The sequence below is a fragment of the Grus americana genome, chromosome Z (assembly GCF_028858705.1).
Source record: "Grus americana isolate bGruAme1 chromosome Z, bGruAme1.mat, whole genome shotgun sequence".
Taxonomy (NCBI): domain Eukaryota; kingdom Metazoa; phylum Chordata; class Aves; order Gruiformes; family Gruidae; genus Grus; species Grus americana.
The window spans coordinates 24182515-24209634 of record NC_072891.1 but is presented as its reverse complement, the minus strand read 5'-3'; the positions used below and the strand labels follow the sequence as shown (position 1 = coordinate 24209634).

The 27120-nt window shown below is 36.4% G+C and overlaps 1 protein-coding gene across 3 annotated transcripts in view; it reads left to right on the top strand.

Moving 5' to 3' along the window:
• Positions 1-26293, top strand: part of ADAMTS6 (ADAM metallopeptidase with thrombospondin type 1 motif 6) — a 156781-nt gene extending 130488 nt beyond the window's left edge. For all 3 annotated transcript variants that reach the window (XM_054810072.1, XM_054810074.1, XM_054810071.1), the window contains 5 exons: positions 4917-5046; positions 8235-8439; positions 14764-14940; positions 16170-16326; positions 22374-26293. In XM_054810072.1, coding sequence (XP_054666047.1) covers positions 4917-5046; positions 8235-8439; positions 14764-14940; positions 16170-16326; positions 22374-22483 — 779 coding nt within the window. In that variant the 3' untranslated portion in view covers positions 22484-26293. The remainder of the gene's footprint in view (positions 1-4916; positions 5047-8234; positions 8440-14763; positions 14941-16169; positions 16327-22373) is intronic.
• The last annotated feature ends 827 nt before the right edge of the window (positions 26294-27120 follow it).

Genomic DNA, 27120 nt, shown 5'->3' with positions numbered 1-27120 from the left:
TTTCCATTTCTTTTCCTTGCCTTAAAGTTAGAATCTAAATTTTGATTCTGAGATTTTATTTTAAATAACACTGTAATTAGACAGCAATGATGTAAAGTTTACATCCTGTGTGGCAAGAAGCTGCAGAACATTTTAAAACTGGATTAATATATCTCCTGGCGTGGATTAACGATTCTTCACTGTGTGAGTGAATAGTGGTGCATAGTATCTTACGGGTGATATGCTACCTGACCAACATTCGATAAATAACATGTCTGACTTAAATTTTTTTTGAAAACTGAGCACAATGATACTTTGTGTTCATAGTACTTCAGAATACTTTCTTATTACATAGCTCCTTAGAAATGAATTTACTGAGGCTGCCAATCTTTAGCCAAAGCCTGGAAGGAAATGTATATGGTGCTGGTAGGAAATTCAGTGAAAACATAACATGAATATCGATGCTATCCCATAAATAGATTTGCGAGAATGGTATGCATCATTAAAATGTTTAATTCTAAAGTGTGTATAAATTACCATTTTTAAGCAATTATATTTGAGAGAAATATCATTATGAAGGCAACATTCAGCCTATTTTATCAACCACAAAGAGAATTAAGGCAGCTTGTGATAGAAAGGATAAATGATTATTCATCACTTGGAGCTGAACATAAATTCTGTGTCAACTAGCAGCGCTGTGTTAATAGCGTTGCTGTTTGGCTAGACCTTTTAAATTCTATTTCTTGTAATGGTGAAGTTTGAGTAGAAAATTGCAAAAGAAATACTCCTACTCAGGTTGTCAGATCTGATTTTAATTATTCTCATCTGTTGGCAGTGCTTGCATAGATTATACAATTTAAAGTGAATCATCTTGTCACAGCTTCTCAAATATTTAGATGTTCCACTTATTTGTCAAGAACCAAAGGAAGAGTTTATAAAGGAGAACCTAATCTGGCAAACATTTTTCTCTCATGCTGCAGTTGATACGCCATTTTTCTACTAAAATAGTAGAGAACTGAAGAAAATAATCTCTCACTCCATGTGTGTGTGTGTAGATATAGCAATAACATTGAACTACTGACTGATTTGAAATTTTGAAGAACAGTATAAAGATCTAGAAATAAGTGGCAAACGGGGTGAAGCATAACATGATAGGTCATGCTTGACTAGCCAGATATATTTTAATACATCACTAATTTTCTAGACCAAGGAAATGTAGTAGATTCATTGATCTTGACTTTCTTAAGATTCTTAAGGCTTTTGTTGTCACCTACACATAAAAAAGAATTAGAAAAGATTAGTAGGCAAGAGGTATACTTTAAATATAAATTACTGGGCCAAAAGGCAGTGAGCCTAGTGGACTTCTGAAAGACCTTTCATGTGACTCATGAGACTTCAGTTTTTCTTGTTCTGTTTTTCTTGTTCTGATGGCAGCATAAAAAGTAGAAAGCTTTGATGAAATTTGCTGACAGTGCAGCACTAGGAGACATATGGGGAAGTTTGGGATATGTTGTAGTCATGATAAAGGCAGATTTGATTTTAGTATATATTTATTTAAAAGTGTTAATGAGACTGGATAAGGCACTAGTAAAATCCCTCTGGAGTACTGGGCATAGTTTGTATTGTGGCTGAAACAAACTCAGGTGTGAGCAGATGCACAGAAGGGTTGTGAGGTTGACCAAAGGAATGGTGTATCTAACACCACAGAGACTGCAAGGCTTGCCTTGGTTAGCACAATAAAGTTACTTAAAATGATAGACTCTTTTGACTTTAAAAAATTAAATTGGCAATTAATGGAAATTGGAATGCTTATAGTAGTCACAGGTGTAGTTCAGAGAAAAAAAATATACCTAGGCTTAAAGTGGAGCTTAATCAGTTTATGAAAGGGGCAATAGAAGGGTATTGGTGCTAGTTGTATGTTCCAAGTTCCTGTGTTCCAAGGTTATTTAATTGCCCTTATAGTGCAAGTTCTTACTGATTTTCAGCTTTATATCATTTCATGTAATTGAAATATTAGGTGCTGAGAATGCTATAAATGGAACATAGTTATGTGAAGCTCTAGATCTTTGATACCTGATGCATATCTGAAAGAGAATATCTATAGGTTAATGCAATCAAACAACAGCTGTGGAGGCATGTACTTCAGGCCGTTGAGGGCCCCCCATGCTAATGATTTGAGTTGTTTCTCAATTCTAACTGGATCGAACTTTATAGCAAAATTATTTTTTTTTCCAACATGTAAAGCACATAAATTGAAAATTAGCAATAAAATCAAGGTTGAATACTGTTCAAAATGATATTTTCTTTTTAGCTTGTTCATGTAGATTTGTGTATGTGGGAAACACTTGGAAAACAGTCTGGCAGCCTTCTGCACTGTTTAGTGGTACCTACTGTTGTCTAATGTGGCGTCCAGATACCTGTAGAAAGAAGAGCAGATGGAAGAAGCTGATTGGCTTATCTGGCTCACCTGTAAGACATATGTCTTACATTAATCAGTATCTTTTTCTTAAATATGGAAAAACTTTAAAATTATTGTGGTGTTTATGGATAACCTGAGATGTGAGACGTGTGAAATGATTTACAACCTGATTTAAAGCACCTACTTTGTGAAGGTTATGTGTAGCTATAATCAAAAAGGAGATATCCCAGCAGCAAAGCTCCTGACTCTGGATTTAAGTACTGTAGTAGAGTGAAGACTCCAGCATTAGACATCTTTGGTCTCAATTTGGTTAATGATTTTGAAGAGAGTTGAGGATGTTAATGATTTTGAGGGCTGATGCAAAGTTCTCACCTGCTAAACAGGCATCCCGTAAGAAATGGTATGTTGAGTGGTGAATCTGACTCCTCTTGTACTTGTCAAGGAACATGAACATTAGAGTTGAGGACACATGGAACATTTTCATGTGCTTGGGATCCAGACTGCTGGGTTTTCCTGAGAGAATTTGAATTAACAAGGCTCCATTTTTATGTGAGGCATAATACCCATATTTTGCAGGATGCCATGACAATTATCAATTAAATAGCAATTCTCTATTGCAGAGTGAAGAGATTTCAGCTGGGAGTACATCTCCAGAAGAGTACTCTTAGCTATGTGCCATAGAAAGTTGAAGAGTCTAAGAGGGTAGGGAAAGGGAAGATTTTTTTAATAAGCATTCTGTTCCACAGTGCAGCCAGGGATGCAAGATTCATGGGGCCCATGGCAGGAAGACAAGAAAGGGCTTTAATCTGTATCCAGAAAATAAGCCATTCATCTAGCACAGGCAGGTATGGATTTTCATCCTTGCTGTCAAGATGGTTTAGACAGTTTACATCAGACTATAATTGAATAAGAACTAGAAATAATCTACAGAAACCACAGTCTTGCCACCTTATCTAAATTAACCACTAAGTGACAGAAGTTATGGTGTTCTCATGGTAATTGGGCATCCCTTCAGGATGAGAGGCATTATACCTACTCCTGCATCTGCAGCCTCATGGACAAGTGCTTACCATCCTCAAGACTCATGAAAAAGGAGGCTACCATTTTCCCCGTGTCCTTTGCACATAACGTCATGAAGAGATTTCACATGCCTCTGTGTGTGGACTGGGAACTTATGTTCATAGCCAAGCAGGATGCGTTGTGGGCCAAACTTCAGGCATCTCAAGGCTAGGTTTGACTCTGTGTTGGAATTAAATACCTGAATTCTGTATAGGTCATGTTTTAGGAACCAAAGTAGGAGTTTTGATTCTTGTCCATAACGAATAACAAAAGAAGCAATTGCAAGGTAAGTTGTTTAGCTTGTTTAAAATGAGCAAAAGGACTACAAATATTTGGTGAAAGAAATCTAGTGTTTTTAGTGGGATGTTTAGTGTCTGAAAAACATATTTACGTAATTAATGTTATTATTGCATGTCTACCTCCTATAAAAAGCTTGTCTTAAAATGAAGAGAGGGCTGTAAAGTAAAGTTGGCAGATACTTGAAGCCAGAATGTTTTAATCTCTAATTGTATGCATTTCACATTTTGGAAAAAGTTAAATAATTACTTCTGGTTTTAAGAAACGTTCAGTGCTTTTTGCAACTTTTATCATACAAGTAATCCTCTTATTTCAGTACTATGACTACTGCATATGAATTGCAGATCCACAGTCTTTTTATGCTAGCAAACATCATACAGCTTGTTCTAAAAAGAGAGGAGGCGGTCGTGTCTACCACTCTTTACAACAATACTCTGAGCTGCACTGTTGTCATATCAATGGTTCTTTAATGCCTTTCTTTAGATCCTGTTTTTTTAAAAATCAGAAAATCTGCTTAATATGCTACCTTATAATGTTGCCTTGGCAGTGACACATCAGTACGTTTTGGGAATAATAAATTCTAAACTGCCCTGTTGATGGTTAACAGTGAAAGAGGAGCTGGGAGTGCCGGACAAAATGAGCACAGAGACCATCTTTCAGAATGAATAATACTTCTATTATTTTAATTAAGAAAATATTTATAGAATGACATGTATAAAAATGCAACACTGTTTCCCAGTATTGCTGGTTTATTTTAAGCCAGAGCACATAAACAATAATGCTGCATTGAAGTGTGACCACATTCTATTTGGTGATGTTTTCTTTGGAAATTTAAGTGTCTTTTACTAGGAGAGGAGGATAGACAGAAAATTGATTTTGTGCAATATACAAATAAAAACAATCTGTTAGTAAATCTATAAATATATTTCCTTTGTTTTAGAAAACAACAGCAATTTAAAATCCTCTCTCAGTGGGGTGGCCTAAAATTGAAGGAAAATGAAAGATTTATTGTGATCAGGGGTCATTCAGTCAATTGGAATTCGCACCACCACAGCATTTAGCCAATTGAAGTGGGATAGTAGGATTAGTAATCAATAGGTGAAGCACGCAACAAGTGGAAGAGCAAAAATCATTAACTAATGGTGTTTCATTTCATCCCAAGGTGTGCAGAAACAAGAGGTGGTGTGTAAAAGGCTGGACGACAACTCCATTGTACAAAACAATTACTGCGACCCTGACAGTAAGCCTCCAGAAAACCAAAGAGCCTGCAACACTGAGCCTTGCCCACCTGAGTAAGTCATGAATCACTAAGACAGACATGTGTTTTGCATAGACAGAAAAGTCTTTGTTGTCTATAATAAATCCTGTTGACCAAATGTGTATAAAATTCTCATCTAGCATTAGGGTCCTGTCTTATCAGATAAGATAATTTGGTTTGGTTTTTGGTTATGGTTTCTTGTTCCTCTGCAATCAGTCATGGAAAATACGTACTTTGACCTACAGGAGGCCTGATTTGACTGAGGAACAGTGGTGTTTAAACTACACAAAGCAGCTCAGACATTGTAAGTAAAAAGGTACTAGCAAAGCAGTTTTTTAGGGTGTGTCAGATGTGGTGAGTAGTACCCAGAGTAGAACTGGGGGCCATTCTTAAGGCAACAACGACAGAAAAATCTTGATGTGAGACTAACTTTGCCATAGATACTTATATTACATACTAAATGTTTGCCATCTTTTTAAGTATATTTTATTAAAATTTGGGTCGAACTGTTCACATGAGAAATGGCAAACATAGAAACTGCTTAGTAGACCATTTACTGATAGTTTTGTCAAACAACTTTCTCTCCAGGATACTCAGTGTTGTACATTAATGCTGTGTGCCTTTAAGATTAGGTGCCTACTTGTTTATATCTATTTAGTTTTATTTCTAAAGATAGCTGTATGCTATATATTGAAAAGATAATTAAAAACACAGCAGCAGATTTGTTCAAAAATGAAATTTGGCAAGGATTTACAGTATAGCTTAATCTTACCACAAAAAGCTGTTTAGAAACAGTTGTGATATTTTGCATTAGAAAATAATTTCAGCATATGCACAACAGCTCCTTCTTATGTTTTGACACAAATAAAGCTTGTGGAAAAAATGGAAGAGATACAACAGTTTGTTGATCACAAGCTCTGGTTAGTTTAAGTTTGGTGATAATCTGTAGCTGTATTCTAACTGGGCATGAAAATCATTGATGCTGATTAAATGTAGATATTGCACAATAAAGAAATACTGTGGTTTCTTTTAAATGTCTCTTAGAAACTGTAAAATTGTGGCATGAAGAACACCAGGAGGACTGAGACGAGACTATAATGCATTAAAATCCCAACGGGTCTTCATGAAACCAATTTCTTCCTAGAGTATCAGCTGCTTCCCTGGTGTGGTGACTGGTTGCAGGGTAGCAGGGCAATGTCTCCTACACTTACTCCCCTTGTGTCGTGTACCATACATACTCATTTGACATAAACAGAAGTGAAGCCATTACATTGCTCTCACCTTGAGTGTGTTTGAATGTGAATGTGCTGTCTCACAAACAGGTCTAAAGTAGGTCTAAATCATTGTCCCCACATTCTGTGTGTAAATACATGTTTACCCTGCAAGGATATGCACTTGGATTCTGTTTGGATAACACTGTTTAGCATGGCTATAAGCACACTAACTAAATTCGCACCATGTACCTGAGAGCAGAACTCAGGAAGTGGTCGTGTTTGGTCAGTTTCTTTTTACCAAACACATCCCTATCCCTTCCTATGTGTGCCTTAACTATTAACAAATTAGCACTTTAAAAAGTAGTGTTAACATAGTTATTCCAAACTAATTAATTTCTCTTTTTTGTACTCACATTATTTAAAAAACAAAACCAAGGAAAAAACCCAACCCACAAATGGGGACAGTTCTGCATTCTTCATCCAGTACAGCAGGGACATTGATGAACATGGTGAAACTCAAGTCATCAAAATTCAGAAACTTGGTAGTGTATATTAATCAGCATCTGCTTGAGTATGTCAGAGCAGTTTCAGCCCACATCTGTCTCCATTCTGAGGTTCCCCACAGGGTGAATACAAAGTGCCAAACTCCTAAGGAAGGGTTCTTGATTCCTGATGCTGTAAGTAGAAGGCGGCCGTTCAGATAACAGATAGTTACCCAAAGAAGTTTGACCCTTTTGGCTGGAAGATTTACCACCTGCTAAGGCTTAGTCTTTAGATAGAGTGGTAAAAATGTAAGTCTGGTGGCAAAGAAGCACAAATTAATTCTGGGAAATTAATGACAGAATATGGCATATTTGTTTGCATCTCTGCATTGATTCAGGTTCATATTAGAATATATTAGACATTCTGTAACACAAGACAGGGTAGCAGCATGATTTTTTTGACAGAGGCTTCAGAAAGGACAAATGAGGCAGCTCCAAGCGTACCTCCAGGAACATCCACAGTGACTGACATGCCTGGCATTTTTGGCATGTTGGCAACATATGATAGCATACTAGACTTCACCTTCATGCTGAGCAAGGATGGTTCAGGAGAGTGTTTCTAGTCAACATATGAAATATTGAAGACCAAATGTACTCAACAATGTGAAGAGAGATTTCCAGTGAATTGAGCTGCATTAACCATTCATCAATAGGAAAAAAAAAACCCAAACAACAAAAAACCCAAAACAAGCCAACCAAACAAAAAACATTACAGCCAGATTAACAGCTGCTTTACTCTCTGCAGGAACACAAAGTAATCTAAATATACTGTACAACTCGTGACTTTTACTATGCGCATGCAAACGCTCAGAAGTTCCCTCTAGCAGTTGCAGCTATCATGCAGTGCTTTAAATTTTTTAAATATTTGTTGAGGTAATTTTTTTATGTGATGAATTCATGTTTTACTAGTGTTTGCTTTACTTTAATAAATAAGAATATTTTGCATTTCAGAATAGCCTTTTGTAAAAAAGTTTAGAAATGTTTCATAATGAGAATTAACTCTCAGAAAGCCCAATTTTGAGATCAAGTTATTTTATTATAATGATACTAGGGTGGCAACCATCTTGGCTTTTACCTTGTGCTGTAACCTACAGCAGTGGTTCCCAAACGTTTCCAGTTGCAAACCATTTTTAGAGAAATTTTAGGCAAGCCCAGTACAAATGTACTTAAATAGCTGCAGTTATGTCAGGCTCAACACTCCTTTCTAACTAGTGTAGCCTAGGCTGGAAATGGTTGCTCTAGAAAAATAAAAAGTAGTATTATTATTGGAAGATATGATTACAGTGAGGCATAAATTAAAATGTTCAGTAAAAAGACCCATAAGTTTCTACTTTATTTCACTATGAATACATATATTGTTAATGATTTAGATTTAGTAATTTAAACTATTTGGATTCTGGGTTTGTGCAATTACCTACTTTGTTTCTGAAATGCATTAACTGAGTCTCCTAACTTTTTCTTTCCAGATGGTTTATAGGAGATTGGTCAGAATGCAGTAAGACCTGTGATGGAGGAATGCGTTCACGAACAGTTCTGTGTATCAGAAAGATTGGACCTTCTGAGGAGGAGACACTGGACAGTACCAACTGTTTAACACACCGGCCTATTGAAAAAGAGCCCTGTAACAATCAGTCCTGCCCTCCACAGTGGGTCGCTTTGGACTGGTCAGAAGTAAGGACATTTCGCTGTATTAGCTCATTGGTAACAGAGGAGACGAGAGCTCTCACCACGGAATATTAGTACATTCTGTATCGCTGCTTGCTAAGTAAAGGATTAGTAAGAAACTCAAGACCTCATGGATTGACTATTGAAGCAGTTCCTTTCCTTTCCTTTCCTTTCCTTTCCTTTCCTTTCCTTTCCTTTCCTTCCCTTCCCTTCCCTTCCCTTCCCTTCCCTTCCCCTTCCCCTTCCCCTTCCCTTCCCTTCCCTTCCCTTCCCCTTCCCTTCCCCTTCCCCTTCCCCTTCCCCTTCCCCTTCCCCTTCCCCTTCCCCTTCCCCTTCCCCTTCCCCTTCCCCTCCCCCCCCCCCTCCCCCCCCCCCTCCCCCTCCCCCTCCCCCCTCCCCCTCCCCCTCCCCCTCCCCCCCCCCCTCCCCCTCCCCCTCCCCCTCCCCCTCCCCCTCCCCCTTCCCCTCCCCCTCCCCCTCCCCCTCCCCCTTCCCCTTCCCCTTCCCCCTTTCCTTCCCCCTTTCCTTTCCTTTCTTGTCAGTTCTGTTGTTTTGTCAAGTGATTATGACCTGGTTTTATTAATCATAGTAGAAAAATAGTAAAATACAAAATAGAATAGTAAAGTAGTAAAGAAACCCCAGTGAAACAAACAAACAAACAAAAAGCTAGAATAGCCATTTGGTATGAGATAATTGTCTTAAAGAAAAAGCAATTTACATTTGCATTACTTTTTGAACAGGCAAATAGGTGGATAGTAGAGATGATGGATTCACAGTATCAGAAGCCAGAATAAACTGCCTTTTTTTAATTATTCCTGATGTAACCATGCTAGTGGAAAGCATCACATTTCTTAGCAACATGCTTCAAGAGTCAGACCTGAAAGCTGGTATTCTCTTTATTAAAGAAAAAAATATCTTTCATTAAGTACATAGATATCTGTTATAGTATAAGCCGTACTTATACTAGACCTTATACTGATTCAAGTATTAAATTTGAAGAATGTGAACCAGTGCAGCTGAAAGGAAAGGCAGATACATTTGAATAGGACTGCATCACATGCAAATCAGAGTGCAAAAATGTCTGTATACTTTTTCACATCCTTGCTATACTGGACTCCCACCTCACCCCACTTTTTATCTCAAAGTACTCTTTGGAGTACTTACAGGTTAGGATTTCCTGAGTTTCCATGTCTGTGTGCTTGCTGTCAAATGCAGCCATATCATATAATTGCTTTCATAAATTGGTTAAACTATGTTTTAAAATTAGTTAATTTGGGGGTTTGTCCCACTGCTGTTGGGAAATTATTCCTGAACTTTCAGTCTTTGAATTGTAAGAGGTGTTCTAATGTTCCAGTTCTATGCCAGTTTATACCTTTTTGCTTTTGTTATCTGAAACAGCCCTTCTTCCTTTCTAGCTACTATTTATCAGAAATTAATTAATCTCGATCACATTCTGCTTTCATGTTTCATTTTAAAGTCATCTTTTGGGAAATGGATGACTAGAGTTAAATGTATATATTATCCCAGAGGAGGTTTCATATGTGACTCATTCTTTTGTTTCCTGCCTCTACTGAAAATACCCACAACCTACAGTGTATCAGTGTACCCTAAATAATCTGCTTTTATTCCACAGCTATCACATATTGATTATATAAAGTCATCTTACACTCTTTATCCTCCTTCTTTCATTTCTTGGGGTTTTTTTTTGGAAATGCATGCTCTTGCATGTCATACTGCCAAAGTTCATTTCAATTATTAATGTCTTCATAGTTGCCCAGTTCTTTCTGTAGAGCATACCTCTGTAGCATCAAGGTCAGTTAGTTACTTGTGCTATCTGCTAGTATCAGTAATTTCAGAAACACTGAACAACTGAAACTACTATTGTATGAACATCATTAAATAGACTGGAAAGAAATATGAATCCGATCAGTCTTATAACTGATCCAATCAGTACCTATTACTGAAGGTCTTTGCAGGTAGCATCTCTCAAATCCAAAACTTTACCCTGTTGTCATCCCCTTTTCAAGTACTTTACTGAAGCCCAAGGAGGTTAGAACTGTTCCACTTCCTTTGTCTACAAAAACTGAGAGAAGACTATTAGAATAAACTGGGATGATCTACCAGTGATATACCCATGATTCATTGTATCCCATTTTCTGTGTACTTCTTTGCCTTTATACAGTCTTTCATTCAAAGTAAATGATAAATCACTGGATACTATAAAGAGGGTTGATGAGCTTGTAGTTTATACTTTTAGCTCCAAGAGTTGTTACAGTCTCTGGAAATTCAGTGCCTAAAGTGGAAGGCTACTGGCATCACTGTGAGCACCCATAGAAGTGGTACAAAACAGCTTTTACCATAGTTTGTTAATACAGGTAATATAATTCAATAAAGCACAGAATGGTTGAGGTTGGAAGGGACCTCTGGAGGTCATCTTGTCTAACTCCCCCTGCTCAAGCAGGGCCACCTAGAGCCAGTCACTCGGGACCATGTCCAGACAGCTTTTTAATATCTCCAAGAATGGAGATTCCATCAGCTATTAGTTAATAACAGTCTAAGTATTACGGCAGTCCTTAAAAGTAGTAATATCTGTCTGTTAAATTTCAGTGCTGTGAGCTGCCATGGAAGCTGTTGTTCATCTCCCTGCTGTCTGAATTTCATGCTTGTATAATCTCCATCTGTTCTTAGCTGAAGAAACTACTTCTGTAGACAATTTTTTTTTATTATTATTATACAAGTTATTTTTCTTTGAACAAAAGAAAAATGTGGCAATTTGCTATACTCTTAAACTGTTTCTTTCTGTAAGGAATTATGAATGAAATGCCATTTTATTGAGCTTCTATATCAAAGAAAAATAATCTAAAATATAGTGTGAACTTTTAAAGCTTTTTGTTTTCATTAATTTGTCAGATGCTTTTGCTTATATTCTGAATCTCCTCTTATTTGTACCAGGTTTTGTTAATAATACACTATCATAAAACAGATAGGTCATTCCCAGACTATAGCTTAATCTGTCTCTAGTTTTATTCAGTCTAAGATAACAAGATATTTTTTGAATGAATAAAAAGTTGTCAGCATTATATCCTGAAACCTGTAGAAAAGTGGTTTCTTTCAGCAGCTTTTCTCAGTGTAGAACAGGACTTTAAGAAACCTAGAAATGGCGCAGTGAATCTTAAAGTGTGTGTTGTTCTACATGCTGAACAATATTTTTTTACCCCATTGTTAGCCAGCATTTCACACAAGTAGGGCACCAAAATCAAGGCAGAAAATGTATAAAATGGTCCTTGTCCTTATCTGAAAAGGTACAGTGTATTCCAGACCTTTGAAAATGAATCTGAGAGCAGAAAGGAAAGGAGCGAGAACGAAAGAATGGATGAGTGGGAGGGCATGTTCAGTTGAAGACTCTTATCATAGCACATCTGTGGCATTGATAGTTTGTAAGCCCTTTGCATCCTTTATCTTTGCATACTTGATTTCCAGTTGAAATATCTAGGCATCATCTCAGTGCTAACAAATAATAATATCCATATAACAAGTTACAGAGCCATAGATAAATGTTGTCTATATACTATTGCCCTTTAGTTACCTGCCTGAGAGATTGGTCATTAATGCATCATCCTTAGAGCTGTAAACACTGCCACCCTCATAAGAAGCTTGAACAACTTTTTAAGACCTTCATATCCAGCCATATAACAGCAGGAGCATGTTATAATTTTGAACAAGATCATTCTAATCTAAAGATTCAAGCTCTGCCAAGCTTCTGGTTGTGATGGTATTTAATCAGGATTGTGACAAAGTGCCAATTTCTTTTTCATATGGATTTTACCTTGTGTAGCTTGGCAAACTGTCTTGGCTGATGACACTATTTTAATATAATGAGAAAAATAGCTTTTTTTTTTCTCTTCAGGGTTCCCAGAAATATAATGTATTAAAATCCCTATAGTAATATATATGTTTTTATATATATATATATATATATGATTTTCTGACAGAAGCATGAAAATGAAAACAAGTCAAAAGAGTTGAATACTGCTTCTATTGAAACCAATGGCAAACCTTGCTACTTTTCTCTGGAATGCAAGTTCTAAAGTTTCGTTTTAATACACAAAACAAGCAATAAGAGATACAAATTGAACAATTATAGAACTCTTTTATATGTTAATGCATTTGTTGAGCAGCAATATAGTTACACATTTTTTTAGTCTTCAATGATAATTAACAAGAAATTCTGTATCTTTTTTGTCAGAGAAACAAAAACATTTTGTAAATATAGAGATTAAATAAAGTCCTTAGGACAATGTAAAAGTGCTTTTATCAAATAGTAATTAAAGCTAACAGCGTCTTACCTAGTGGAATGTAGTCATTTTCAGGTAACATCAGTTTTGCCATAAAATTTTTCACGCTTTGCAATAGTTGAGCTTTGACTGAATTATTCTGCCCACTTTAAATTACCTCTTTTATATCTTTTCAGATAATAAAATAAACCAGCAAAAAATAATCTAAGGATATCTTGAGAAGAGTCTTATCAGACAAGCACATTTACTTTGCATTCATATTACTGTTAGTCATAACTTCCACTGAGTGAGTCAAAAATTCTAGGAGCATTTAGTAATGGAAAACACCTTTTCTGTTTTTGTTTGTCTGAGTATTTTGTCTTGCACTTGTTTTGGTGCTGCACATTATTTGTTAAATTCTACTGATGCTTTTTATTTTTGGTGATTCGGTATTATTATAGACAACCTATTTCCTTACTTGACTTTCACTTCTGGGGACAGGGTGTAGTCCATCTTTTTTAGTGGAATTTTGACTATGACTACAAAAAAGTGGTTTTTTAAGGGATGTTGTTTTCTTCTGGTACCAGTAGTTGAAAGAAGATTTTTCTCAGATGGCAGCTTAGACATAGGTAAAAGAACATGTCTTCAAGCAGGAGTAGAAAATGGATGCACCTAAACTCACATTTTGATCTTCAAACTCTTGCTTATTTGCTAACACATTCTAGATTTTATGAAATAGCACAGGCACATTTGGGTTTTGACATTTTTTACAAGGTCCTTTCAACCTTGTCTCTCTTCTGTTTGTTTTTGACAGAATGCTGACTCACTGAGAAGAAGTGATTGAGTGCAAGTGATTTTTAGGCACTCAGCTAGGAAGGGGCACTTGCTTCCAGTTCCTGCTTAAAAGTCATGCATTTTACGTGATATATTTGGGGGAGAAAATACACGCAACATTCCATGGAATTTGGACCAGAACTGGGGAGTCATGAGCATGATGCTGGAGATCTCACATATTCATTGTCATTCTTTTTTGGTCTCTACTTAGCAATAATATTCTTTTTGCAGTTTAGCCAGAGAGAGATATTTCTTCTCTTACTTCCCTCCTTCCCCTAGTTTTTAGTAGGCAGGTACTTAGGGTACACAAGATTTGGGGTTAAAACCCCTTTAGTATGAGGATGATTGAACCTGCTATTCTGTATCAGAATGCTGAATACTGAAGTCCTGTAGATAAGGAGGCAGTACCTTCATAGGAAAGGATAGAATAGGATAGGAAAGGTTAAGTTTTAAGGAAGGTGATTATATACCCATTTTTCAGTTCTGGATTATAAGCTCCAAATGGAGGACCCATCTCTTTGCAGCCCAGTTTAAGAACCAAAATCTAAATGGAGATAAGATATAGGATAAACCTCTCCATTCTTTATTGACTAGTTTAGGTGGCTCCCACTGAGAGGTTTTCTTAAAGATCTTGTTTTGAGGTGTGTATATGTATGTATATATATGTACATACGTACATACATGCACCTTTACATATGTATAGGGAATATTGATACCTTACATAGTACTGTTGAACTGTTTTAATTTTTCTTTAAGTTAGACAGAGATGCTTCAGGATTAGGCATACAACAGTAAAGACTGTACTAAGGTATATTAAAAAGAGAGTTCTACTTTTAATTTCTGAAATGTACACTCAAGTTTGTTTCATAGTAGTGCTACATGTGGCAGACCTTTCTACTTCACAGCAAAGTTCTTTTCTTAAACCTAATCTGAAGTCTCATATCTATAACAGTAAATAGTAACACCATAGCCTAAATATAATTAGCAAAGGAAATCTACTTTTATCAAATTAAAACTCAAAAAACCCTTGAACTTAATAAAGCAATCATCAATCAGCTTGTTTGTGTTTCTAAACACTTTAAAGTTATCATTATCATCTTGGGAAAATTGTGATTATAGTTAATTTTAAGACCATAAATGTATTCTCTTCCATAATAACACTTCTGACACTTTTATTGACTTTTTACTGAGGTTTTCATCATTTATATCAATGTTTTTTCAGTGCACACCAAAGTGTGGTCCAGGATTCAAACACCGAATTGTTCTGTGCAAAAGCAGCGATCTTTTAAAAACATTTCCAGCCACGCAATGCCAAGAGGAAAGCAAGCCGCCAGTCCGCATCCGCTGTAGTTTAGGCCGATGTCCTCCTCCTCGCTGGGTTACTGGAGACTGGGGACAGGTAAGATAGTTCATATAAGTATTTATTGCTGTTAGTCTCCTACACATTAGAACCTTCTAAGGATAAGATGTTGCTGGAAATGGGTAAGAGGAGATTCCCATGTCTGAAACAAAAGCTTCTCCCTTTTGTCTCAGATTGAAATGTGATTCTGAATGATGGTTGTCTGCTGAACTATAAAGGATTTGCTGACAGCCATCTAGTTTCTACTGGATGAGTTTCTGTATGCATTTTTTAAAAAATTAAATACTCTCTATTACAGGTTTTTTTGAAGGAGATTTTGGGATACAGCAATGTTGCAAGGTTTAGTGGTTTAAAAACACATTTAGCTTCCTTGAGAAACATGATGGAAATAGATAGCCAATTCCTATTTCAGTAATATATATACATACACACACACACATATATAGCTCCACCAAAACAACTTTGAGATCTATATAATTTTACATAAAATATACTGAATTACCAGACAGGGAGATAAATTGTTACAGTACAGGCTGAATAGTGCTGCCATTATGCAGTGTTTCTGAATATGATATACTGAGTTTCCTTCTTTCCTTATGTTTTGGCATCTCAATTATGGTCGATGGCCTGTTTTTTAAAATAATAAATGGATGGTTCAGTTTCTAAGTTTGCTGACTAATTTGCCACTAATGAAAATAAAACACTTTGGCTTAACTAACAAGGGGACAACCATTTGTGCTCTTACAGTCTAATCAGCTTCTCTTTTATGGTAGTTGTTCAGATGCATGTTTATCTTAAATTGATATTGTACTGAAACCACTGTTTAGTTGTAGAAATTCATAAATATTTTGAAACAGCAAAGTATTTATGTTTGAAAGATAGTTCCCTTTTTCTTTAAAAAAAATTTCTTGTTCTCCTTGATGTTTCTTCTTTATTCTAAAGTGATTATTTCTCTCTTGAAAACATGCACTTAAACTCAGAAATGATATATGAAATAGTGTAAATTATATTCTTACAGCTCAAATCTGAACTGTTCAGGGAGCCAACATTGCATTGTGTTTTATTTTCTTTGAAAGACAAGTACTCACATATACTGTCAAAAAAGAAAAATTCTAAACTAATTTATGAAAATTATTTTCTATATTAACTGAGTGTTTTCAGATGCCTGAAGTGCATGTGTACTGTTCCTGATTGTTTTCCTGTTATCTTGTTTTATATTTAAAAATTTAATCCAAGTTGTTTTAATTTTTTATCTTTCTTATTTCTAGTGTTCTGCACAGTGTGGTCTTGGGCAACAGATGAGAACAGTACAGTGCCTCTCATACACTGGACAAGCATCCAGTGAGTGTCCGGAAACACTTAGACCTCCATCCATGCAGCAGTGTGAAAGTAAATGTGACAGTACTCCCATTTCCAACACAGAAGGTAAGTTTGTCATCTTAATATAGTTTGTTTTGGAAATAAAAGTGACATGGTCAGTATTACAGCATTAATTTATTAGTAAAAGTCTACATCACATTGTCTCTCAGACTGTGACTGTATTTTTTACAATTATTTTCTAATGAGTTGTAGTTCAAAGGTGAAGTCAATAAAAACCTAAATAGAGGTTCTTTGCTTAAAAAAACACCCTTAAATATATGTAGCCTGAGTCACGGACAAAATACTATTGTTTAGTGTCAATTTTCCAATCTCTCTATTGGTTCAATGGAAATGTCCATAATAGCAGGGGGACCATGATATACTTCTCATCCACTGACATTCTACCTGCTCTATCAGTGGTTAATATAAGTGTAGTGGCAAAAATAGTTAATTATGTGTTCATTGAAAGACTGGGACCACAGATTTAATGCTACACAGTCCTACAAGCCTGTTCTTATCCTTTGACTTGTCAGCTTCTTCTAATTAACTTCTAATTTCTTGAATTTCTAATGCCCAATAGAAATAATTACAGTATGTTTTACATGATATAGTCTAATTTATTAACTATCTTCATCATAACATATTTTTGCTAGAGGATATATTAGATAATAATGTCAAAATAAGCTTATTACTGTTTGTGAAAGGCTCCAGATCTGAACTCCTAAATTATCCAAGCCAACCTATTAGGAAATGCGGTCTTCAAAGTAGAACTGGAGTGGTAGGTAGTAAAAAAAAACCCAAACAACGGTTTCCTCATTGATGGTAGAAGTTTAGAATAGTTGCTCACCAGATGAGCCCATTTCATTTTGTGTGGAAGGGGAGAAGGCATGAAAAATGATCAAAATTACCATATCCAAAAATCAAGGAAGATTGCATAGCTGTAATAGTTCTTTTAAAGCAGTTATTCCCTAAATTTTGATATTCCCTAAATTTTGAGTACTTGACTGCAATGTCATTAACACTGCTTCTTCCAACATAACTAATCTCTGTGCAGTCTATATAATGGAGTGTCTTTTACACAGGTTTTCCAACTACACTGGAGTTTAATGTCCTATTTATATGGAACAAATACTCTGATTTTAAATGGGGGTGGAAAGGCAAATTTATGCTACAGTCTACCCTGATTTGGTGTTCATTCAATACCTACTCTATCCATTCAGGTTCATGCCACACATTCAAAGTTGTCATAAAAGTCTGTCAAATGGAGATGTCTGAAATGGGAGCATCCTAAAATTTTCCCAGAAATACACTGATGATTCAGTGTATGAGCATCATAATTTACTGCTTTGAAGTTTTAATTTTAAACAGAGGCTTATCATCCCATGTTGTCATTTTGAAAAACATCTTCATAATAAAATTTTCCTTGGTTATTTTAATTCCTTTTTTTTGCTCTCAAGTAATCTTTACATGAAGGTTATCAATCTAGAAAACTTACTGCCCTTTAAAGCTCAAAGGCTAAATGATATTTTATTTCCAAACACAGATGTTCACTTTTTCCAAAGTAGGTAAGGTAATAAAGTACTTATAAGCGGGCATGATGTAGTCCCAGTCTCCTCTTAATTTCAAGACAACAAGGTCGTCTAGCTATTACATTAGTAATTCTTCAGGATTATCAAGAAAATATGCTAATCTCCTATGGACGAATACAATGAGGGGTTTTCTGTGTGTGATCTATGCATGCTGGGTGGCCACGAACTTCTTTACAGTGGAGCTGTGCAGGGTAGCTATGAAAAGTAAGCCTGTTGGTAATAGTGTTTTTCAGGAACCTACACCTTCACTGGAAAATTTTTGGGATCCACAAATAGAAAATGTTGAAAATCACTTACACAGTATTCCAGGTGGACTTCAACTCTTTGGCCTGCACTCTGAGTGGGCCAGGTGTGAGCCAGCTCCTTACTGACAGCCATGCAGCCTCATTAGTGCAGTTGGGAAGAATTGAGGGGAAAAATACATAGCACAATCTCTTCCCATAGATACAGTTCCCAACAGATTGCCACTTAGCATCCCATTTTTGCTTATGTCCCACATTGAAGGTATTTACTGGAAACCACTGATTAATTGTAAGTGATTTGAGCTCAAATGGCTCAAAAGTAAATGTAATCTCAAATTCATTTAACAGTTTAAAATACCTACATTCTTTCAGAAGAACCTCGCTGTGATCCATGAAATACTAAGGGTGCCCTATCCCCAAATTAGACAAAAATTTTGTCTTCAAGGTATTTTTTCAAGACTTGGCAAGTATTTCTTAAATATATATTCTAGTTTATACACATTTCAGAGCTGCTATTAAATACTGAATATAAGAAGCACAAACTGAGGATTTGCAGAATAATGTGCATGTATTGCACATTTTCTGCATTAAAAAAAATCCTCTTAGACACAAGAGGAGCTGGCATCTCTTGTCAGTAATGTGTTAGCCTTTGAACAGAGAGTCATACCTTTTTCAGCATACCAGACATGATGGAAAGCTTGTAAGATTTCAAGAACTAACTAATCATGAAGAGCACAACTATTTTTTTTGAAGGATAATCCTTTCTAAGAAAGAAATATTTGAGTTCTGGTATTTCCTTGTGAATGTATTTGTGAGAGGGGCATACTGTGCCTGTACGCTTGCTTCTGTCTCTCTCCAGGTGCAGTGGGATGTGAACTGTGTTATCAGTATTTGGGTGTCAGGGAAGGAGTCAGGTCTCTGAGGGAGGATTCTGCCCCTGGGGCATGCATTGCGTAGCGGAGACCGTCCACATGCCATACGTGCCACCTAGTAGCACTGCCTCCTGCTTTGGACCCCTCTGTGGGGCAAAAGCAACTTCAACAACAGGTCATTGGTTTGCAGCAGTGTCAGATCAGCTGAGCAAATTCCCTTCCTGTTTCAAACCCCAGCAAACCTCCTGATTCCCTTCATTTGCCAAACTCCGGTGCCCATTCAGCAGTATCTGGACAATTTAATTTTACTGAGTCAAAACAAGAACATACATGTTTTTAAGGAAGCTTGAGCCACACTGCAGTATAATGATCATGTTGGTAAAGTTTGGAAGCAGTTTCCTGGGGAAAGTACAGGTTGTTTATGTAAAATAAGAGTCAAAATTTTGGGGATACAGAAACAGTAAACAAAAGTTACAATATATCTTGTCACGTTTTACATCTGCTTTAGCTCTTCGTTTTCTTTAAACTCTTCACTGATGATTAAGAGTATTGTAGATGGAGTTTTGATGGACTGCCACTCTTGAGGGTAACATTGCATTTGCTGCTGGAATTGAACTACAGGCAGCACGTACCACACGATTTGAACTGTGTTCAGAATTATGTTATTCTCTTAAGTATATATGTGTCTGCTGAATCTAGACTGCTAAAGGCCATCTGAAACATTACCTGAAAAACTTTTTTATCTATTTTTATGTCATTTCAGTTTTCCCTGTATTTTTTGTGATATGTCTTTGCAGTCTCTTTAGCTGAAGGCACGGTGACATTCTGTGATTTTATTACTGTAACGTGATACTTAATATCACAATATCGTCTGATCTAGCCACAAAGTTCAGGAAGTGAGAGTTTAATGTGTGTAGCTTACTGAAACTTACTAACAGTAGTTACTAGGAACAAAAAGGGCTCTGCTAAACCTCTTCCATTCAACCACAGTCCTATGAAGAATAGGCTACTTCATCAGCCACCATATCTGTTTCAAATCTGATTTTTAAAACAGAAGTTGTAGGCAACTTCCAGAATATTGTTTCACGGCTGTCCAAATGGCATTGGCTGAACAGGGTCCAGTTTTAGTCAAAAGGAAGAATAACTTAAACATGAAATAGGATAATTTCAAATCCTACTTTTAACAAAAATGCAGTTAGTGGCTTTACCTGTATTTAAATAAATCCAGTGTGTATGAGGGTTATTTTTGGGATTGAGTGAACTTTTTACATGTCATCAAGATCAAGTGAACCTTTTTATTCCTCACTTCATTTATAATTCACCATCTGTCTCTTTTATGTTCCCAGTCTTCACAAACACAAGGACCTAAAATATTTCTGAAAGATACTTGACCTCTTTTGGGAAGAATTTTTGAAACTGAGTGAAACACAGTGACCATGTGAGGTTGCTGATGGAAAAATATGTCTGTTTCAGCCAACTACCCCCAAAGTCTTTTCTCCTAGCATCCAACTCTGATTCCAAATTGAGAATTAAAAAATTAGAAAAATAGTACATAAAACATTGGGTGGTTGGGGTAAAAAAATTATGATGAAAGCACTGCATCTCTATTAATGAAATTAAAGTTTAAATCATTTCATGGCCTCCACTTACATAGCTAAAAGCATGCATATTGCCATTATCAGAAATACCGTTCAGTACAAATCCTGAAGTTCAGCCTCACTAATGCTTTCCACCGTTCAAATACTAAAAATTCTCATCTGCACTTAACTTGCTACTACAGTATGCTTGCAGCATGAACACACTGTTCCAGAGCAAAAATAATGTACTAGGAGATTGTATGTAGATGGAAGACGAATAGGAGTAGCTGAATGATTGTAGATGCCGGTTGTGTTTGTTTCACTACCACTTTTTTTCTTTTCTTACCTGTTTGGTGTGTCTGTTGTCTTTTTCATATTTGGCTTACAGGCATCTCAGGATCAAGGACTATTGTTCTGTCAGGCCTTGGAGCAACAGCATCCTGGCCTCCAGTCTTCACTTCTAGATATCAAATCAATAGAAAATATGATACTGGTCAAAGTACTGCTAGTTCATCTCCTTTTTATTCACATTTTCTTTACAGCTGTTGTAATGTGAGAAAGGTTGTAGGAGGAAGCCAGTGTAAAATGCAACCTTAAAAGAGTAAAAACACCATTCTTTTGAGACAAATAATTTTCTGGGAAATTAATCTAATTTCATTCTTTCCATCACTTAATTTTTGTAATTCAAACTCATGGGGTTTATTTTTTCTCTATATACATCTCTTCCATCTTCCTACATGTGAAGCAAAGCTCCTTGCCAAAGTCCTATTGTAATATTAGTCTGGAAGGAACTGTGCAAATGCTTTTAACTAAAAATCCCCTATCAGGCATCTATCAAAATATTCACTCCAGTGCAAAGGAAATCTGCAGCAGCAACATCTGAGCTGTAGAACCTGAGTGTACCTGTGAGCTCTCAGATACAGCTGTATCTCCACCTATATCAGCGTAAGAACTGGGCATGGACCAAATGATTTATTTCCCTATTCCCACCTTCTTTCTACAGAAAGGAAACTGAGTCAGAGGAGAACCACAGCATATTCCAGCAGTGCTCCTGTAATGTACCCCTACAAGTCACTTTAGATACAACCTGTGTGGGTTGGAAAAGAAGGAATCCTTCCTCCGTGTGGTTGAGCTCTTGTTTTCCCTTCCTGGGAGAGTGACCTGCCAGGATGACAAGGGCTGCTGAGGCAGTAAGCCAAGCATATAGGGAAAACACAACTATGAAAAAAATCTCTTACATGTCTAGTACAGGCATAAAAATGGCTTTTCCTCCTGCAAAACAGAAATTGTGGATGCGTGGAATGAAGCCTAAAGTACAATCCACCGTTCAGTCCAGTCACTGAACTCACGCTGTTGGTGCCTTTATTTATAACGCTTGTCATTTTCTCCATCCCTGTTAGCTGCAACACACATTCTATTTCAAGGATTCTTACAAATGCAGAGGCATGGTACCAAATAGTGCGAATCATGTTAGATTTTGGATAACCTCTCATGAATGGATAAAATAACTCCTGAGAAAGAAGCTATAAAAGTATTGTAAGAAAGATGACTCACATTTCCTAGCTGTCTAAAGTGATCGTTTATCCCAATAAATGATAATTCTTCCAAGACAAAGCGGGCACACTTCTAAATGGCTGGGAGAGAAACCCTGCAAACATTTTTATGGCTTTTTAAAATATGTTGTGTACACTAGGCTGGACTGGAAAGAGTAGTTACAAAGAGGGCGAAGTGGATGGGTGGATAGAGAAGCAGCACGTTAAATGTCAAATTTTCTTTGTACTTTAATTTTTATTTCTTTTTTTTTTTTTTCTTTTTAATGCTCTTAATTATTAGAGTGCAAAGATGTGAACAAAGTGGCTTATTGCCCACTGGTGCTGAAGTTCAAGTTCTGCAGTCGAGCATACTTCAGACAGATGTGCTGCAAGACCTGCCAAGGACACTGACCCACAGAAAGCACAAGAATGTGCCCTGTTGTTATCATTGTGGAAGAGTGTCCATTGAGGAGAGCCACACAGCGGAATGAGATTGACGTCCTTGCAAACGCATTACCCTGTGGAAAACGTAACCACTGGTCAGCCCCAGCTGACAGGATTTCAATATTATTTTAACTTCTGTGAAGTGGGATTTATTAATCCAAAGTGCTGGACACAGTATAAGGAGGGCATGCCAAATTGGAAAAATCCACACAACACATATAGAATAGCTTACTGTGGAACATTTGTGTTCTTTTGACTAAATCCAATAGTCTGTTTACCTCCTTGGACCATTAAAATAATTTTTATTATGGACTTAGCAATGACACTGAATCCATTTGTATTTAAAACTGTTTAAAATGTAGCTGTTATGACTTGGTCTACTATGGAAGCAAAGAAGAATCAAAAAAAATGTTAAATCATAGCTTAAAAATGTTAACTATTTTATCTCACAACACAGCACCACAATTTAAATTATAAAATGATCTTGGAAATGTTATTTAAGGAGCAGAAATTTAAAAAATGTATTTTTCCTTCATTCCACCTAATTCCCTTCGGAGTAATCCATATTTCCTGAACACTGCTGTGAGCCATATATAAAGCTATACTAAACAGAACAACCATGAGGGACTTAGTTTTAAGAGGTGCAACAGTTATTGCAGTGGTGCATGAAATACAAGTGTGCTATGAAACGAAATGAAATCTGCGTTGCAGGTTTATAGCCATCTTACCATTGTACAAGTGAATCTGAGATTTCCACTGAAAGGGAACATATTTCAGTATCATGGAGGAGGCAGACTCCAACAGTGGTGAAGACCATATTGCCAGCTCCTTCACTACTACCGTACAGGTTGCTTAGATCTTACACTTTGACTCCAGCTCACTTTTGTTTACAACACCAGCCACAAAGAAGAAACAACTTTGTGGGCGTCTACATCTGGTTTACATGTTACTTTTGATTCTCCAAAACTAAGGAATTCCAGTGCAAAAGATAAGCCTACTGTGTAATAGCAACAATCCTTTGCAAAGCTGAAAGTTAAAATGGATTCCAGATGTTCCCTTCTTTGATACCATAGCAGAAGGGTGTTTGTTGATGAGAAAGAATATGTGAATGTGCAGTTCAGGAGACCACATCTGAGTGGGCAAGGATTACAACCAAAGAATAAACAACTTGTGGAGATATATAGGTTCTGTTCAAATGAGAAGTCAAAAGTGTGCTTGAGCCAAGAGGCTTGTTGGACTATCAGAAGTAAGGCACACTGGAAGAGGGGTGGCTATCATGAAGTCTGGCCACCTTCGCCCAAATTGCAAGGTACATATTTAAAGCTGTACCATATTTAAAGCTAGGGGCAGCTTTCAGCATGATACTGGAACAAACTCATGCCTCTGGATTCATAGGTAGATGCCTTAACTATTCTGCTGACATATTCTACTTATTTCATATTACCATATTTTTAATATTCACCAAATACTTGGCATTTGAAAATGTGAAATCAAACTACTTAGGCAAGTCACATTCAAGAATCTACTATAAAGAAGTTAATTGTCGTGCTCCTTTTCCCCTTCACTTTTCAGTAACAGACTCAACAAGGAGATAACGAAAGTAGGTACTTGTTTATGTTAATATATTGTACTTGAACACTCGCATTTTGCAGCAGGTACTTGATGAATGTGCTTTTGTGTCCATCTATGCCTCCTTTGTTGTAGTGCAATTAAAACTATGTGAACAATAACATGTTACAAATTCTGACTCAAATAGCACTTTTTTAAAAATTACTCTTTTCAGTGAAAAATAATTTCAAAATATCATGAGATTGAAGTGTACCAGTGTATTTTGCCAATAACAAGCCAAATACATTGCACACTATTTACTAATGTGAATTAACATGGAACAATAGATATTGTTAACAGAACTCATACTATGAAATCCCCCCAACATATTGACAATCTATCCATGGGGTTTTGTGTAGCCCACATATTCATGACCATAAGATTCCTGTTATCTGCTACCTCTTGCCAGTATTTCCACTTCCGTACGCCTGTGACCAGTGGAATTCATTTTCACTTGGCTTGCATGTATTCACATATGCTTATCTGCTGCTCTCATCACCATGTAAACAACTGTTAAAACTGACACCAGTAGATAAAAAAAAACCCCAATCTTTGGGAGTTGCACATAGGGATTAAGGGCAGTATGTAGTCCTTCTCTGTTAAGTGAATCAACTTTCTGTATCCTTTTGACAAAACACCTTGGTGCTAGCATGCCCTGGCTAGGTCAAAATATGATGAAAGGGAAGGGGTTTGCTATGGCATTCCCTAAGAGGCCTCTTTGTATCAGGGTCCAGTTTTCTCCAGGGCATGATTTTGTTGATCAGCTAATGTGTCTTTTCAGCTAACAAAAAAAGGGGGTTCCATGTATTCAGAAGACCCCTTTTCTTTTTTTTTACCTCAGTTAGGACATTAAAATTGTAAGGAGTATTTCCAAAGACACATTTTGCTCTCTTACTGGTGCTAGAACACTAGGGAGTCAGATGTTTACTCTGCAGCATAACAGCACTGAGGTTGGAATTTAAAGAACTCCCTGGAGCAACGTTGAATTGCATTGTTAAAGGGAACAAAACACAGAATGTATGTGGATTTACAAACTAAGCAACGCTTGAGACTAAGACCGAAAAATGAAACCTAATTCAAAGAAAAAGAATTGGTTTCCACAGCACAGTTCATTGCTGCTGCTACACTGTAGCCATCTATAATCTAAGCTAAATAGTGTTATATTCCTAAATAGTGGCAAAAGGACTATTTGTATAGGCTATAAATATGACAGGCCTAGAATCAAATAGTGGAATACAAGATGCAGAAATCAATCTGGTGCCAGTACTTCCACTGAGCAATACTATCAGCTGAAGAAGATCGAAACAGAAAGAAAAATCTAGAGATTAACCCCTCAAGGTGTATACACCCAAAAATAGTCCATTTCATTAGGAACTTTGTAATGGAGTGAATGTCACATAGATATTCTTAATAATACAGACTGAAATTACCTTTGTATTATTGTGATTAGTTGCTTATTATTTTATACTCATTATTAATGTGGTACACTGTTTCTTTATTATTATTATTTTTGCTTTTGTAAATTATATTCTAATTTATTGTCATGATTCTTAACACTTGTTCTACATGCATTCTCCTGCTTGTAATGAAAACAAAATTATTGTAACACTTGATGCAGTGAAATTCCACACCAGGCACAGATTTGTTTTTAACATAGATAATTTAGTAAAATAAAACTGCAGCTTTTAAGAATGATACCCATGGTACAGTTGTCTATTCCCTGACTTACTAGAATTCTGTATGCTTAAGGTTTGCTTTGCCAGATGCATCAAAATATATTTAAGATGTTTTCTTTCAAGTAACATCTATATGTTATGCTAGAATCCTGTCCTTGGCAGCAGCGGTGTTTGTCATATATAAGCAAAACAGTAAGGAAAAGGAAAAGTCAAGAACATGATCATGTACATTATTAGATAATATTTTAGCCTAAACAATAATGTAGATCAAGAATGAAATTAATGGCAGCAAAAATGTCCTGTACTTCTTGGAATGATTTCATTAACAATCAGTCAATAATACCAGTAACAATAAAATGTCCTTCTTGCATTGAGCTTTTAAGGTTTTATCTGAAGTTTATCTGAAGCCATGATGTTTTTAAATATAAAGAAGAAAGTAATTTCAGAAGACTTGGTGCTTAGGTCACTGTTCCTGAGAGATGCTTCTTTTCTTACCTCGTGCAGTAAAAACATCTTGTATGGAAATCTCTGATCAAGTCCTATGAAATGTTTCTTGTTTCTCAGTTAAAATCTAGTTTCTGGTTTAATGAAAATAACAATTCTACTATTATGAGTAAGATGTTAAAGAAGGTACAGAGAACCTTAAACATTTACTGATACTTAAGGTTTACTAATTTTGGTTATTCTTTTTTATTCTATTTACAAATGAGGATTCAAAAAACAATTGCCTGTTTTAAAGGTACGGGTATTTCAACCTGTGCTCTATCACAAGTTTTACTGCCCTACAGATCAGAAGTTACCGATGGAGTGGTCTTACTAAATAACACAATCTAATAACAGTTTTCTCTGTCTTTCCAAAAGTCTGTTGACTTTCGTCCCATACATTTACACTACAAGTTATTGCCTGATAGGTTTCCCACTATTGTTTGGTTTTGAGTATTCTTCACCCCCCCCCCCCCGGAGTATTTGTGTTTTGGATTATAACGACAAACTGGGTACACTGAAACAGATGCTGTTACGTTTCCCTCTCTTTTCCTCCCTCTTCTACCTTCAAGCTAACATCACCCATGCTGACTATAGAATTCCTGGCACAAAAAATTCCCTTCAGTCTTCTTAAAATGCACTTTTCCCGTACCTGAACTTCCTTCTGGAGCCAGCCCAGCTATTGTAATTCTCTGTTCCACTTTTTCAGTGTAGTTCTTGAGGAAATAGACACCATTTTCACCTGAGATACTTGCTTTTCCTTTCTCTGATTTTCTTTGCTATACCCCACAACCATTCCTTCATGAGTAAACTACCTGGTCTCTCTGAAGCTATCTG